Source organism: Salvelinus namaycush, chromosome 34 (assembly GCF_016432855.1).
Source record: "Salvelinus namaycush isolate Seneca chromosome 34, SaNama_1.0, whole genome shotgun sequence".
In the NCBI taxonomy this organism is placed as follows: domain Eukaryota; kingdom Metazoa; phylum Chordata; class Actinopteri; order Salmoniformes; family Salmonidae; genus Salvelinus; species Salvelinus namaycush.
The window spans coordinates 6,937-21,604 of record NC_052340.1 but is presented as its reverse complement, the minus strand read 5'-3'; the positions used below and the strand labels follow the sequence as shown (position 1 = coordinate 21,604).

The following is a 14,668-nucleotide window of genomic DNA, read 5'->3' as shown; positions in this document are numbered from 1 at the left end:
GTTGCTGTTTATTTGCTCTGCCATTATTGTTATATGAGGTATGCTTGGTGGGGTTACCAAGAATTGTGGAAGGACTGTGATGTGATGTGGGATCTATAGGGTGTGTATTCTTTTTTTCTATCCGCTGGCTATCTGGTCAACAGGCTACACTCTAGGCAGTCTCTTCTGTTGATGTGTATGGGTCTGGTAGTGGTACTCTCGCTGTTCTACTATTTTCCTTTCGGCAGGGTTAATACCTGCCTGGCGCCCGAACAAAATCTTCTTTACCTTTCTCTAATTAATACCGCTACAGTATTATCTGATTATCCTCAGCTAACATTATACGCGGAGCTAATGTCAGTTGGCTTTTTCAAGCGATGATGCGTCTTTAGCAAATTAATGGTATGCTTGCTATCTAAGCTGTAATTTTCTCCTATTCAGCCCGTATTCATATGTTTTTGTGGAAGTTTGTGTCAGCCGACATTGGACAGGTCCTTGAACAGCAGAAAGGGGCAGAGCAGAACCTGAAAGCAGCCCGTCAGTTTGAGAGAGAGTCTGGGAGACTGTCAGATGCCACCCGTGAGCTGCACAGATCCCAGAAGGAACTGAACCGCACACTAGAGGAGAACCCACTGTCCCCTGACAACCTGGCCAAGGTGCAGAGAGACGGGTGGGTTCCAGATAGCTCTTGTTCGGGCTTTAGTGCACGTTCCGACTTGGACCAGAGCTAGGTTCCAGACAATTTAATAAAATAGAAGCCCACAACTCTGTGCTTCAAACAGAGATGTATTATGATTTATTATGCACACGAGACAACTTTTCAACTACTTAGCCAAGTTCGCACCCAGCCTCTCCAATGCTAATGCACCCCTGCATCAACTGCTAAAGCAGTCCAGTGAGTTTCTCTGGGACAAGCAACACGACATTGCTTTCCAGAAATGTGAAAGACTTGGTCACGAGAGAACCAGGACCAATCCTTGCCTACTACGACCCCGACAAAGAGCTCAGACTCCAAGTAGACGCGTGGAAGTATGGACTAGGTGCAGTGCTACTGCAAGATGGAAAGCCCATCGGCTACGCTTCCAAATCTCTCACAGACTGTGAAATCAACTACGCTCAAATTGAAAAGGAGCTCTACGCCATTCTGTTCGGATGTTTCCATCAGTACATATATGGACGACAAGTCATTGTGGAATCCGACCACAAGCCCCTTGAGTCAATCATGAGGAAACCACTAGCCGCAGCCCCGCCAAGGCTACAGAGAATGATTCTTCAACTACAAAAATACGACTTCACAATCACTCACCGTCCAGGCAAAGACATCCCTGTCGCAGACACGCTCTCCAGGAAGTTTCTTACCTATAAGGGCAGCAGCCTCAGTGAAGGCATGGACATGCAAGTGCACACTGTGTACAGCAACTTACCAGTTAGTGACACAAAACTGAAGGAGATCCAAGCAGAAACAGAAAAGGACTCACAACTCGCACAGCTGAGGAAAGTCATACAGGATGGACGGCCTGAGGAGAGGAGAAAATGCCCTCAGAGCGTCTCAGAATTCTGGAACCATCCTGATGAACTATCACAGATCAACGGAATAGTTTTCAAAGGAGAGAAAATCATCATTCCTACCAGTCTCAGGAAGAGATTTTGACAAAGATCCATGCTGGACACATGGGCATGGAAAAGTGCAAACAGAGAGCTAGGGACATTTTGTTTTGGCCCGGAATGTGCAAACAGAGGACATTGTTGGTAAATGCGCCATATGTCTTGAACGACGCCCCTCAAACACCAAAGAGCCAATGTTACCTCACTGTATCCCAGACCGACCCTGGCAGGTCGTGGCAACCGATCTGTTCACCTGGAACAACGAGAACTACATCGTAACAGTTGACTACTACAGCAGATACTTCGAACTCGACAAGCTTCACAGCACCACATCTGCAGCTGTGATACACAAGCTGAAAGCAGCCTTTGCCAGGCATGGCATTGTAGAGACTTTAATATCTGACAATGGGCCCTGTTACAAATCAAATGAGTTTGAATCCTTCACAAAAGCATGGGAGTTTACACGTCACCACAAGCCCACATTACCCTCAAAGTAATGGCCTTGCTGAAAAATCAGTGCAGATTGCTAAATCACTGATGGACAAAGCAAAAGCAGACAAGAGACCCCTACCTCAGCCTCCTTGAATACCGCAACACTCCAGTTGACAACTTCAAATCACCAGCCCAGCTGTTGATGAGCCGCAGACCTTGCCCCAGCCTTCCCAGCCCCAGCCTTCCCAGCACCAACCAGCAGCTGCAACCTGAGGTCGTCAGCTACAAGGAAATGCATGAAAAACGTGCACAGAGACAACAACAACAAAAGCGATACTACAACAGGTCAGCTAGACCACTGCCACCACTGATCGACGGAGAGTCAGTTTGAATCCAGGAGCATGGCCTCTGGAAGCCAGCAGTCGTCATCCAGCCAGCTGACACTGAACGTTCATAGCACTTCCTCACCGCAGAAGGAGCGGTGTACCGCCGCAATCGTCGTCACCTACTGAACACAAAAGAACAACACACTGATGAGATGAACTGTTCCCCTGAAAGAGAACGTGATGGACTAAACTCACACACACACACACACACACACACACACACACACACATCACAACATACACCATACTTACCTGCAACACCACAAGAACTGTTGACTGACACAGAAGCATGCTCAGCATCATATCGCACAAGGTCAGGAAGAGAGGTCAAGCCCAGAGCTGTCCTAGAACTGTGAAATGTCAAAGGGTGTAAGCGGATCGCTGCCCTAAAAGAGTTCCACACTGTAAACTTGTTATTGAAAGTTCACTTGAAATATTTTGGTATTGTATTTGTTTGAAATGTTAAGATGTATTTCTACTGTGAAAGCTGAGTTGCTGAGAATCCCTTGTTTGAAAAGTAACAGTATGTTGGATCATTGTTTCAGAGTCTATGTTGATTCAGTTGGTGTAGTATGCAATATAAATGGTTACTTACCTTGAGTTCAAACTGCAGAGCATGTTTTCAAAAGAAACGCTTAGAATATGTAAACATTTTTCTTTTGTTTTAAAAGGGGGATGTAATATTCATATGTGTAGACATACTGAATTATAATTGGATGCATTTTACCGCCATATCATACTGTGCTATGATTGGTTAAGACCACCCAAATGGTTAGGTCATGGTCAGTTTGATCCTGGTTGGCGATACGTGAACATGCCAGTTATAGCTAGCTAATAAAGAGCTATGTTAAGAAACATCCTGTAGTACTGCATTTTATTATTTTGTACAAAGTGTGCAAAACAAGACAGTGCAGACGAGGAATGCATTAGTAAGTACTTGGCGCTAAACTCAAGCGAACTTTCAGGATGCTTCCATCTTTCCATAGCTAGCTAGCTTGACCGGCGTTGTCATTTCAAGGGGATGAACTTGGCTAACCTAGCGCAACTATCGTTAACGTTAGTTGTAAATACTGTAATGAAACAGGCAGGGAGCAGGTCTCGAACCCTCGACCTTCTAGCCCGAAGTCCAGCACGCTATCGACTGTGCCGCAAAAGCATGCTCGTGCGGCAGAGTCGATTTCCACGCTTATAAACCCAAGGTCGTTACACTACCAATGCATAATAACCTAAGCTTGCTTAGTTGTAGCCGAAGCGAAGTCTCAGCCTGTGTTGGCTACTGCCTGACTAGTTGCCAAATTCTGGAACTATAATAACTGTGTTTCTGTAGTAACTACATTAGTAGCTTGCACCATGTAAACAAGCTTTTGGCCTATATATTTTCTTGAACCCAAAGGCAAAGCTACACAAGGGCCCATAGCTAATCCAAACTTGTGAACATTGACTAACTAACTACATGACAACTTGCCAATTGATCTGACAGTCTTCTTAGTTAACTAACTAGCTAGCTACACACAATAATAGAGATGTGAGCTTAATTGTAATCAACTACTATAGTTACTTACTAAACTGACCATAAATATATCATACTTCTGTGTTGGCTTAGGAAGCAAATTGCAAGATGGATTATAGGCCTGGTTAGCTATAAAGCTAGCTATTGTTGACATAAAATACTGGCATGTCATTAACCCCTCTGCTTGCAAGTTCTTCTCTTTTTACATCTACCTTATCAAGACAAAAACAATATTCTATTTACCCTTAATGCTTGGCTTTCCTTTTGGATACTCTGGCTCTGTAAAAAGAGAAGCAGATAAAACAAGGCGTACTTTAGTGATGTGTATTCTATTCACGCCCTGATTGTGCATGGGGCACATAGGGTGGACGCTGAGGTAATGGTCTGGAATCTTTGGTAGGCGTGAAACAACTGATCTTTGAATCATTCCTCTCCACAGTGCTCCTGTGCCGGGGCAAAGCTTTCAGCGATTTCACCGGACCAGACTGTCGGTTTCTGTCATTTAAAAAAGGAGAGACTATATATGTCTACTATAAACTCTCAGGCCAAAGGACAAATATATGTGCAGGGAGTGTAAGTATGAGTTAATATTAAATTACAGTACCTGTCAAAAGTTTGGACACACCTACTCATTCAAGGGTTTTACTTCACTATTATTCTACAATGTAGAAAATAGTAAAGACATCAAAACTTTGGAAAACACATGGAATCATGTATCAACCAAAAAAGTGTTAAACAAATCAAATATATTTTAGATTCTTCAAAGTAGCCCCCCCTTGTCTTGATGACTGCTTTGCACAGACTTGGCATTCTGTCAACCAGCTTCATGAGGTAGTCACCTGGAATGCATTTCAATTAACAGGTGTGCCTTATTAAAATGTTATTTGTGGAATTTATTACCTTCTTAATGCGTTTGAGCCAGTTGTGTTGTGACAAGGTTGGGGTGGTACACAGAAGATTTGGTAAAAGACCAAGTCCCTATTATGGCAAGAACAGTGCAGTCGCAAAAACCATCAAGCGCTATGATGAAACTGGCTCTTATGAGGACGGCCACACGAAAGGAAGACCCAGCGCTACCTCTGCTGCGAGTTAACTGCACCTCATATTGAAGCCCAAGTAAATGCTTCACAGAGTTCAAGTAACAGACATAGCCCAACATCAACTGATCAGAGGAGACTGCGTGAATCAGGCCCTGAATCAGGCCACTACTGAAGGACCCTAATAAGAAGAAGACACTTGCTTGGGCCTAGACACACGAGCAATGGACATTAGACTGGTGGAAATCTGTCCTTTGGTCTGATGAGTACAAATTTGAGAGTTTTGGTTCCAACCTTCGTGTCTTTCTGAGATGCAGAGTAGGTGAACAAATTATCTCCGCATGGGTGGTTCCCACCGTGAAGCATGGAAGAGGTGTGGGGGTGCTTTGCTGGTGACACTGTGATTTATTTAGAATTCAAGGCTCACTTAACCGGCATGGCTACCACAGCATTCTGCAGTGATCTGCCATCCCATGTGGTTTGAGCTTAGTGGGACAATTATTTGTTTTTCAGCAGGACAATGACCCAACACACCTCCAGGCTGTGTAAGGGCTTTTTCACCACATTTACCCGACCTCAATCCAATTGAGATGGTTTGGGATGGAGTGGAACACAGAGTGAAGGAAAAGCAGCCAACAAGAGCTCAACATATGTGGGAACTCCTTCAAGACTGTTGGAAAAGCATTCCTGTTTCAACAACATGCATTTTGCATAAATACGTGTATGTGACCAATAAAATGTTATTTGATTTGGGCTTCTTTGAAGAATATAAAATATATTTAGATATTTTTTTGTACACTTTTTTGGGGTTACTACATGATTCCATATCTGTTATTTCATAGTTTTGATGTCTTCACTATTATTCTACAATGTAGAAAATAAAGAAAAACCCTTGAATGAGTCGGTGTGTCCATACTTTTTACTGGTACTGTATGTGATAACATTGCAGTCTAGAAGTGTCACGATCGTCAAAGGGACTGAGAGAGGACCAAGGCGCAGCGCGTGGAAAGTACATCTTCTTTTATTTTAGAAGAGCAACGAACAAAACAACAAACTGACGACCGTGAAGCTATACAAACATAAGTGCTGACACAAAACACTTCGACATAGACAATTCCCCACAAACAGCTAAAGCCTATGGTTGCCTTAAATATGGCTCCCAATCAGAGACAACAATAACCAGCTGTCTCTAATTGAGACCCAATTCAGGCAACCATAGACTTTCCTAGATACCTACACTCAACCATAGACACAGCTAGACTTCTATACTAAACATAAACCCAACTACTCTAATAAACCCCCTAAACCTTACAACCACCCTAGACACTACAAAAAACACATACATTCCCCATGTCACACCCTGACCTAACTAAAATAATTAAGAAAACAAAGAATACTAAGGCCAGGGCGTGACATAACCCCCCCCTTAAGGTGCGAACTCCGGGCGCACCAGCACATAGTCTAGGGGAGGGTCTGGGTGGGCTTCCCTCCACGGCGGTGGCTCCGGCACTGGTCGTGGTCCCCACCCCAACATAGTCACTACCCGCTTACGTAGCCTCCTCCAAATGGCCACCCTCCACATTAACCCCACTGGATTAAGGGGCAGCACCGGACTAAGGGGCAGCACCGGACTAAGGGGCAGCACCGGACTAAGGGGCAGCACCGGACTAAGGGGCAGCACCGGACTAAGGGGCAGCACCGGACTAAGGGGCAGCACCGGACTAAGGGGCAGCACCGGACTAAGGGGCAGCACCAGGATAAGGGGCAGCACCAGGATAAGGGGCAGCTCCGGACTGAGGGACGGCAGCTCCGGACTGAGGGACGGCAGCTCCGGACTGAGGGACGGCAGCTCCGGACTGAGGGACGGCAGCTCCGGACTGAGGGACGGATCCTGGCTGGATGACTGCTCTGGCGGATCTTGGCTGGACGGCTCTGGCGGATCCTGGCTGGACGGCTCATGGCTGGCTGACGGATCTGGCTGCTCATGGCTGGCTGACGGATCTGGCTGCTCATGGCTGGCTGACGGATCTGGCTGCTCATGGCTGGCTGACGGATCTGGCTGCTCATGGCTGGCTGACGGATGGCTCCGGCACTGGCTCCGGCACTGGTCGTGGTCCCCACCCCACCATAGTCACTACCCGCTTACGTAGCCTCCTCCAAATGGCCACCCTCCACATTAACCCCACTGGATTAAGGGGCAGCACCGGACTAAGGGGCAGCACCGGACTAAGGGGCAGCACCGGACTAAGGGGCAGCACCGGACTAAGGGGCAGCACCGGACTAAGGGGCAGCACCAGACTAAGGGGCAGCACCAGGATAAGGGGCAGCTCCGGACTGAGGGACGGCAGCTCCGGACTGAGGGACGGCAGCTCCGGACTGAGGGACGGCAGCTCCGGACTGAGGGACGGCAGCTCCGGACTGAGGGACGGCAGCTCCGGACTGAGGGACGGCAGCTCCGGACTGAGGGACGGATCCTGGCTGGATGACTGCTCTGGCGGATCTTGGCTGGACGGCTCTGGCGGATCCTGGCTGGACGGCTCATGGCTGGCTGACGGATCTGGCTGCTCATGGCTGGCTGACGGATCTGGCTGCTCATGGCTGGCTGACGGATCTGGCTGCTCATGGCTGGCTGACGGATCTGGCTGCTCATGGCTGGCTGACGGATCTGGCTGCTCATGGCTGGCTGACGGATCTGGCTGCTCATGGCTGGCTGACGGATCTGGCTGCTCATGGCTGGCTGACGGATCTGGCTGCTCATGGCTGGCTGACGGATCTGGACGCTCATGGCTGGCTGACGGATCTGGACGCTCATGGCTGGCTGACGGCTCTGGCAGATCCTGTCTGGTTGGCGGCTCTGGCAGATCCTGTCTGGTTGGCGGCTCTGGCAGATCCTGTCTGGTTGGCGGCTCTGGCAGATCCTGTCTGGTTGGCGGCTCTGGCAGATCCTGTCTGGTTGGCGGCTCTGGCAGATCCTGTCTGGTTGGCGGCTCTGGCAGATCCTGTCTGGTTGGCGGCTCTGGCAGATCCTGACTGACGAATGGCTCTAGCGGCTCCTGACTGACTAACGGCTCTGACGGCTCGGGACAGACGGGCGGCTCTAATGGCTCGGGACAGACGGATGGCTCAGACGGCACTGGGCAGACGGATGGCTCAGACGGCGCTGGGGAGACGGATGGCTCAGATGGCGCTGGGGAGACGGATGGCTCAGATGGCGCTGGGGAGACGGATGGCTCAGATGGCGCTGGGGAGACGGATGGCTCAGATGGCGCTGGGGAGACGGATGGCTCAGATGGCGCTGGGGAGACGGATGGCTCAGATGGCGCTGGGGAGACGGATGGCTCAGATGGCACTGGGCAGACGGATGGCTCTGGCCGGAATAGGCGCACTGTAGGCCTGGTGCGTGGTGCCGGAACTGGAGGCACCGGGCTAAGGACACGCACCTTCAGGCTAGTGCGGGGAGAAGGAACAGGGCATACTGGACCCTGGGGACGCACATTAGGCCTAGTGCGTGGTGCCGGAACTGGTGGTACCGGGCTGGGGACACGCATCTCAGGGCTAATGCGGGGAGCAGCAACAGGATGCACAGGACTCTGGAGACGCACAGGAGGCTTGGTGCGTGGTGCCGGAATTGGTGGTACCGGGCTGGAGACACGCACCATAGGACGAGTGCGTGGAGGAGGAACAGGGCTCTGGAGACACACTGGAAGCCTGGTGCGTGGTGTAGGCACTGGTGGAACTGGACTGGGGCGGGGAGGTGGCGCCGGAAATACCGGACCATGCAGGCGTACTGGTTCCCTTGAGCACCGAGCCTGCCCAACCTTACCTGGTTGAATGCTCCCCATCGCCCTACCCGTGCGGGGAGGTGGAATAACCCGCACCGGGCTATGTAGGCAAACCGGGGACACCATGCGTAAGGCTGGTGCCATGTATGCCGGCCCGAGGAGACGCACTGGAGACCAGACGCGTTGAGCCGGCTTCATGACACCTGGCTCAATGCCCAATCTAGCCCTACCAGTGCGGGGAGGTAGAATAACCCGCACCGGGCTATGAACACGTACAGGAGACACCGTGCGCTCTACTGCGTAACACGGTGTTCGCCCGTACTCCCGCTCTCCACGGTTAGCCTGGGAAGTGGGCGCAGGTCTCCTACCTGCCCTCGGCCCACTACCTCTAAGCCCCCCCCCAAGAAATTTTTTGGGCTGACTCACAGGCTTCCTACCGCGTCGTCGTGCTGCCTCCATTCGCCGGTATCCCTCCTCACACTGCGCCAGAGAATCCCAGGCTGGCTCCGGCACTCGCCCTGGGTCGATCGCCCACCTGTCGATCTCCTCCCACGTAGTGTAGTCCATATTACGCTCCCATTTCCATTCCTCCTTGCGCTGCTCCTGTTGCCGCTTTTCACGCTGCTTGATCCCGCATTGGTGGGGAATTCTGTCACGATCATCAAAGGGACTGAGAGAGGACCAAGGCGCAGCGCGTGGAAAGTACATCTTCTTTTATTTTAGAAGAGCAACGAACAAAACAACAAACTGACGACCGTGAAGCTATACAAACATAAGTGCTGACACAAAACACTTCGACATAGACAATTCCCCACAAACAGCTAAAGCCTATGGTTGCCTTAAATATGGCTCCCAATCAGAGACAACAATAACCAGCTGTCTCTAATTGAGACCCAATTCAGGCAACCATAGACTTTCCTAGATACCTACACTCAACCATAGACACAGCTAGACTTCTATACTAAACATAAACCCAACTACTCTAATAAACCCCCTAAACCTTACAACCACCCTAGACACTACAAAAAACACATACATTCCCCATGTCACACCCTGACCTAACTAAAATAATTAAGAAAACAAAGAATACTAAGGCCAGGGCGTGACAAGAAGGAATGTTGAAGCTTTTTCTGTTTTGTTAACATGTTTCATTCTCTGTTTTGTTTCCATTTCTTACAATAGGTTGGTAACCGCTTTGGTTACTTCAATAAGGACCAACTCGTAATCAATCACATATACACTGAAAAAGAATTGGAGATTCCTGCTGAGGTAAGTCAATAAATAGATGTAGGCCTAGTTCACTACTGCCAATGCATCATCGCTTAAAACATTGTCTGGAATGACTGAACTTCTTTCTGAAATAGGTAGTGTAACGTTCGTTCTCCTCCTCTTCTGAGGAGGAGCAAGGATCGGACCAATATGCAGCGAGGTATGAAGACATAATGATTTATTTAAAGAAAGACGAACACGAAAAAACTCTTAACAAACTACAAAACAATAAACGACGTAAACAGACCTGAACATGAGAACTTACAGACAACGAAGAACGCACGAACAGGAACAAACTCACAAACGAAACAGTCCTGTGTGGCATAAACACTAACACAGGAACCACAAACAAACAGTGTGAATAGCCTACCTAAATATGGTTCTCAATCAGAGGAAACGTAAAACACCTGCCTCTGATTGAGAACCATATCAGGCTAGTTAACCAACCTAAACATAGAAACAAATAACATAGAATGCCCACCCAGCTCACGTCCTGACCATACTAAACAAAGACAAAATAAAGGAAATAAGGTCAGGAACATGACAGGTAGTATGACTCAAACAATGTTTTCTTTTTCTTTTCAGGAAACCGACATTGTTTGCTTTGACACTGGACACGATAAGTTTGACAGTTATGCCATTGATTCACTGTTAGGTTCCTCTTTATTGTTAACAGACAAGGAGGAATCTGTGCAAGTAACCACAGAGACTTTGTACCTAAACAAAAGTGCTGAGAGCACCACGGTGGAAGTGGATGAGCCTTCACCTGAAGTGACACTGTTAGAAAATGATGAGATTGATAGGGATGTACCTGAGGACATTGATAAGGTTGTAGAGGTTCCAGATAATGATGATCTGAGACATTTTGAGGCTTTAGAGTCCTCTCTGCCTCAGCCTGAAACTCTTGACACAAAGGGAGTGGAATCTAACACTGTACTTGAGACCACAGCTGAGAGGATCAAAGATTACCTTCAGAAAGATCAGCAGAGGACAGAGGACTCTGTGCCGTACAGTGTTGTTGAACCAGAGGAAGGTGAGATCAAAGAAACCCCCTCAGAACCTGAATCCAAAGATGATCCTGAGTTAGAAAATGCACCTGATGGTTTTTCAGAAGGCAGACCTATTCCTGAGTTAAAAATCACACTTGGAATAACTTTTGATGCTGTCACTTCCAATGATGAGGACACTTTGAAGGTGACTCCATATGACAAGGAAAGTGACAAGACTGAATATCAGCAGGATGAGGAAAGTGATCATCATCTCAGGGAAACTCCATTGCTGGCTTTTTCTGAAGAAAGTTCTAATTTGGAACACGAGAACATTCCGGAATCTGATCAGACAGATGAGGAAGACAGTCTATCAGAGGTACCTCATACACAGAAACAGGACTCCAAGGACAATAACCTGTGGTCTGCATTTGGTGATACCGTTTTTAACATTGTCAGTGGTGGGGAAAGAATAGCTTATGTTGCCGGTTCAGAGGAAGATGACGAGGAGGATGATGACGAAGGTGAGATTACACCAGAGGAGCCTCCCAAAATTGAAGAACCCAAGGAGTCATTTGGCTGTTCTACTTCCTCTGAGCTAATCTTTGAGGAACCTGGGCACTCTAATTTCAGTGAGGATGCTGTCAAAGTACCTGATGAGGATTCTCAAACGTTGAAGTTTGAGGATGAATCTGAAGAAGGTGACATCGAACCTTCAACACCTCCTGCTGATGAGGCGAGTGAACACACTGAGGCTTTAGCAGAGAATCTTACAGAAGATGACAGCCCAGTCCCTAAACAGCTCTCACAGACAGACATGCTCTCAGACTTTGATAGTAAAATTAACGAATCAGAGCAGAAACAAGCTGTTGAAGAACTCCCCATACAAAAAGAGGAGTCAGTAGATTTCTCACAAGTAGAGAATAGTTTTAAACAGGGTGGTACAGAGCTTTTCAGACTATTTCAAGAACCATACCAGAAGGTCCCAGATCCAAGCAGAAACACAATGGTGAAAGAGAGCCATCAAGAACTCCCCATAGAGGAGGAGGATTCAATACACCTAGAGGGGGAAGAGATTGAGGAAGAGTTGCTAGAGGATGAAAATGCAGTATTATCTTCATCCAAAACTGAGCACACTGATGAAAATGACACAGAAAATCTATCTGAATTTGGGTCAGAGCAACCCAATAATTATACACAAACCGATGTTGTATCCAGTGATGTGTTGGATGTGGTCCAACACGACGAGGCTATTGACATAGAACCTGAGGTGCATGAGACTGAAAATGATGCTGAAAGCCACACACCCTCACTTAAAGATAAAGTTCTGGATCCCCTTCCAAACAAAGAGACGGAATACAGTGACAATGTGTTGAGGCTGACACTATTGCGAGACCGCTGCAAGGAGGAGGATATGGAGCGCCTCCAAAAGATTCTAGGTCCCGTGAACCTCTTTAGGTTGGAGTTCCTGTTTTTTGACCTGGAGCTGAAGGCTGCCCGGCTGTCCCAGACAAACGCCCGTGAGGACATTGAAAAGGTGCTGGAAGCCATTTTGGAAGCCTCTGAAACCCCAATCCTGGATGAGATTGAGAGGATGCTGGATGCCCATGAGAACGCTGACCAGCAGCAGGAGTCTGGTGAGTTTGCTGAGGAAGCTTCCATCTTGGACGACTTCCAGGAATTTGTGTTCACCCTGCGTCAGAATTACTCGACGGCCAGAAACAGTGCTCCCATGGCAGTGGGCAGTCAACTACACCCTGACACAGGTAATAATGCTTTTTTTCAGTTTATGTTCATGTCAGAGTATAGGAGGATTAAAACCTTTTGTTAAATACATATTTGGAAAGTCTCATACATTGCTAATGACATGATAATACTGCCTGGAGATTTGGTTTGCAGAATAAGCTGTATTTAAGAAATGCCCAAGAAGTACAACAAAGTAAATAGTAATCTGTTGACAGAACAAATACACTTCCTGACAATGCCAGTTAGATTGCAATGCATGAACATTTACTCACTGTTTGAACCTCTCTGAACGGTTCAAAAGATGGGGATATGTCTGAAAACACCTTGGACATGGGACTTAGCGTAGACATGGATCACCCTCCCTCAGGTAGGTGTTCATTATACTTCCCTACTTTTGAAATTGTGGTGAGATGTAAACTGTATGCATTAACCTAATTTGCTTGTGCTGTATTTCCAGGATCTCTGGAGTCACCTCCTGTCACTGATTTCCATGAAGATGAGCAGAGTGGTTCATCATTCGTATCAGTGCTAATTTTATCTGGTCCTCTCGTCACCCTGTTTTATGAGTATCTTGGAATATATGGTGTTATGGTAAGTTACTTCATGTATTTCTCTCTTGTGAATGGGCTTTCCTTCCTATTGTAATTGACTAATTGCCTGCATGTAGTGCTTAGGACTCAAGTATTCATACTTATTTTATTATTGCTGGGACAATGCATGTATTATTTTTATTTGGGGGGCGGCATTTGCCATGCTGACAGCGTTACCCAACCCTTCCCCTTTTTTCAACTGGTAGTTGAGTACAGCACCGTTTCCGTTAAATTAAACGTTCCAGAACGTAAAAACGTACTAAATGCAGCCCAGGTTCAGTGATCCTTTCCCATTTTTTTGTTGACTTGTTCTAGTGAAGTGTAGACTGAAGTTAAGTGTCCACAGCCAGTGTTTTGCTTATTGAGTGGGATATAAATGATACCCCGCTCGTTTTACCAGGCTTTGTGCGTTTTGCTTAGAAAGTAATCACGTTCAGAACTCTAAAAGGAGGCTAGTAGACATGTTGTTGGCGAAGCAGAGCCAGCATTGGCAAGCTAACCTTCAAGCTTAGGTTATAGTAGCTAGAAAGATAGGTACATATTGTCCTCTCCTGGGTAAAGAGAACCACGATGAAGGATCCTCTCCAGTAGTCGACTGTCTTGTTTTGCACACTTTGTACAAAATAATAAAATGCAGTACTACAGGATATTTCTTAACGTAACTCTTTATTAGCTAGCTATAACTGGCATGTTCACGTATCGCCAACCAGGATCAAACTGACCATGACCTAACCATTTGGGTGGTCTTAACCAATCATAGCACAGTATGATATGGCGGTAAAATGCATCCAATTAGAATTCAGTATGTTTACACATATGATTATTACATCCCGCTTCTTTTAAAACAAAAGAAAAATGTTTACATATTCTAAGCGTTTAGAAAAAAAATACATGCTCTGCAGTTTGAACTCAAGGTAAGTAATATTGCATACTACACCAACTGAATCAACATAGACTCTGAAACAATGATCCAACATACTGTTACTTTTCGTACAAGGGATTCTCAGCAAATCAGCTATCACAGTAGAAATACATCTTAACATTTCAAACAAATACAATACCAAAGCATTTCAAGTGAACTTTCAATAACAAGTTTACAGTCTGGAACTCTTTTAGGGCAGCGATCCGCCTACACCCTTTGACATTTCACAGGTCTAGGACAGCTCTGGGCTTGACCTCTCTTCCTGACCTTGTGCGATATGATGCTGAGCATGCTTCTGTGTCAGTCAACAGCTCTTGTGATGTTGCAGGTAAGTATGGTGTATGTTGTGCTGTGTGTGTGTGTTTAGTCCATCACGCTCTCTTTCAGGGGAACAGTTCATCTCATCAGTGTGTTGTTCTTTTGT

The 14,668-nt window shown here is 46.9% G+C and overlaps 1 protein-coding gene across 1 annotated transcript; it reads left to right on the top strand.

The window, feature by feature from the left end:
• Positions 1 to 4,020: 4,020 nt before the first annotated feature.
• On the top strand, positions 4,021 to 13,981 carry LOC120029114 (transport and Golgi organization protein 1 homolog). The gene is made up of 6 exons (XM_038974427.1): positions 4,021 to 4,036; positions 4,313 to 4,485; positions 9,944 to 10,000; positions 10,586 to 12,752; positions 13,034 to 13,099; positions 13,190 to 13,981. The coding sequence occupies exons 1-6, from the start codon at positions 4,021 to 4,023 to the stop codon at positions 13,375 to 13,377; spliced, it is 2,667 nt and encodes an 888-aa protein (XP_038830355.1). The 3' UTR covers positions 13,378 to 13,981.
• The last annotated feature ends 687 nt before the right edge of the window (positions 13,982 to 14,668 follow it).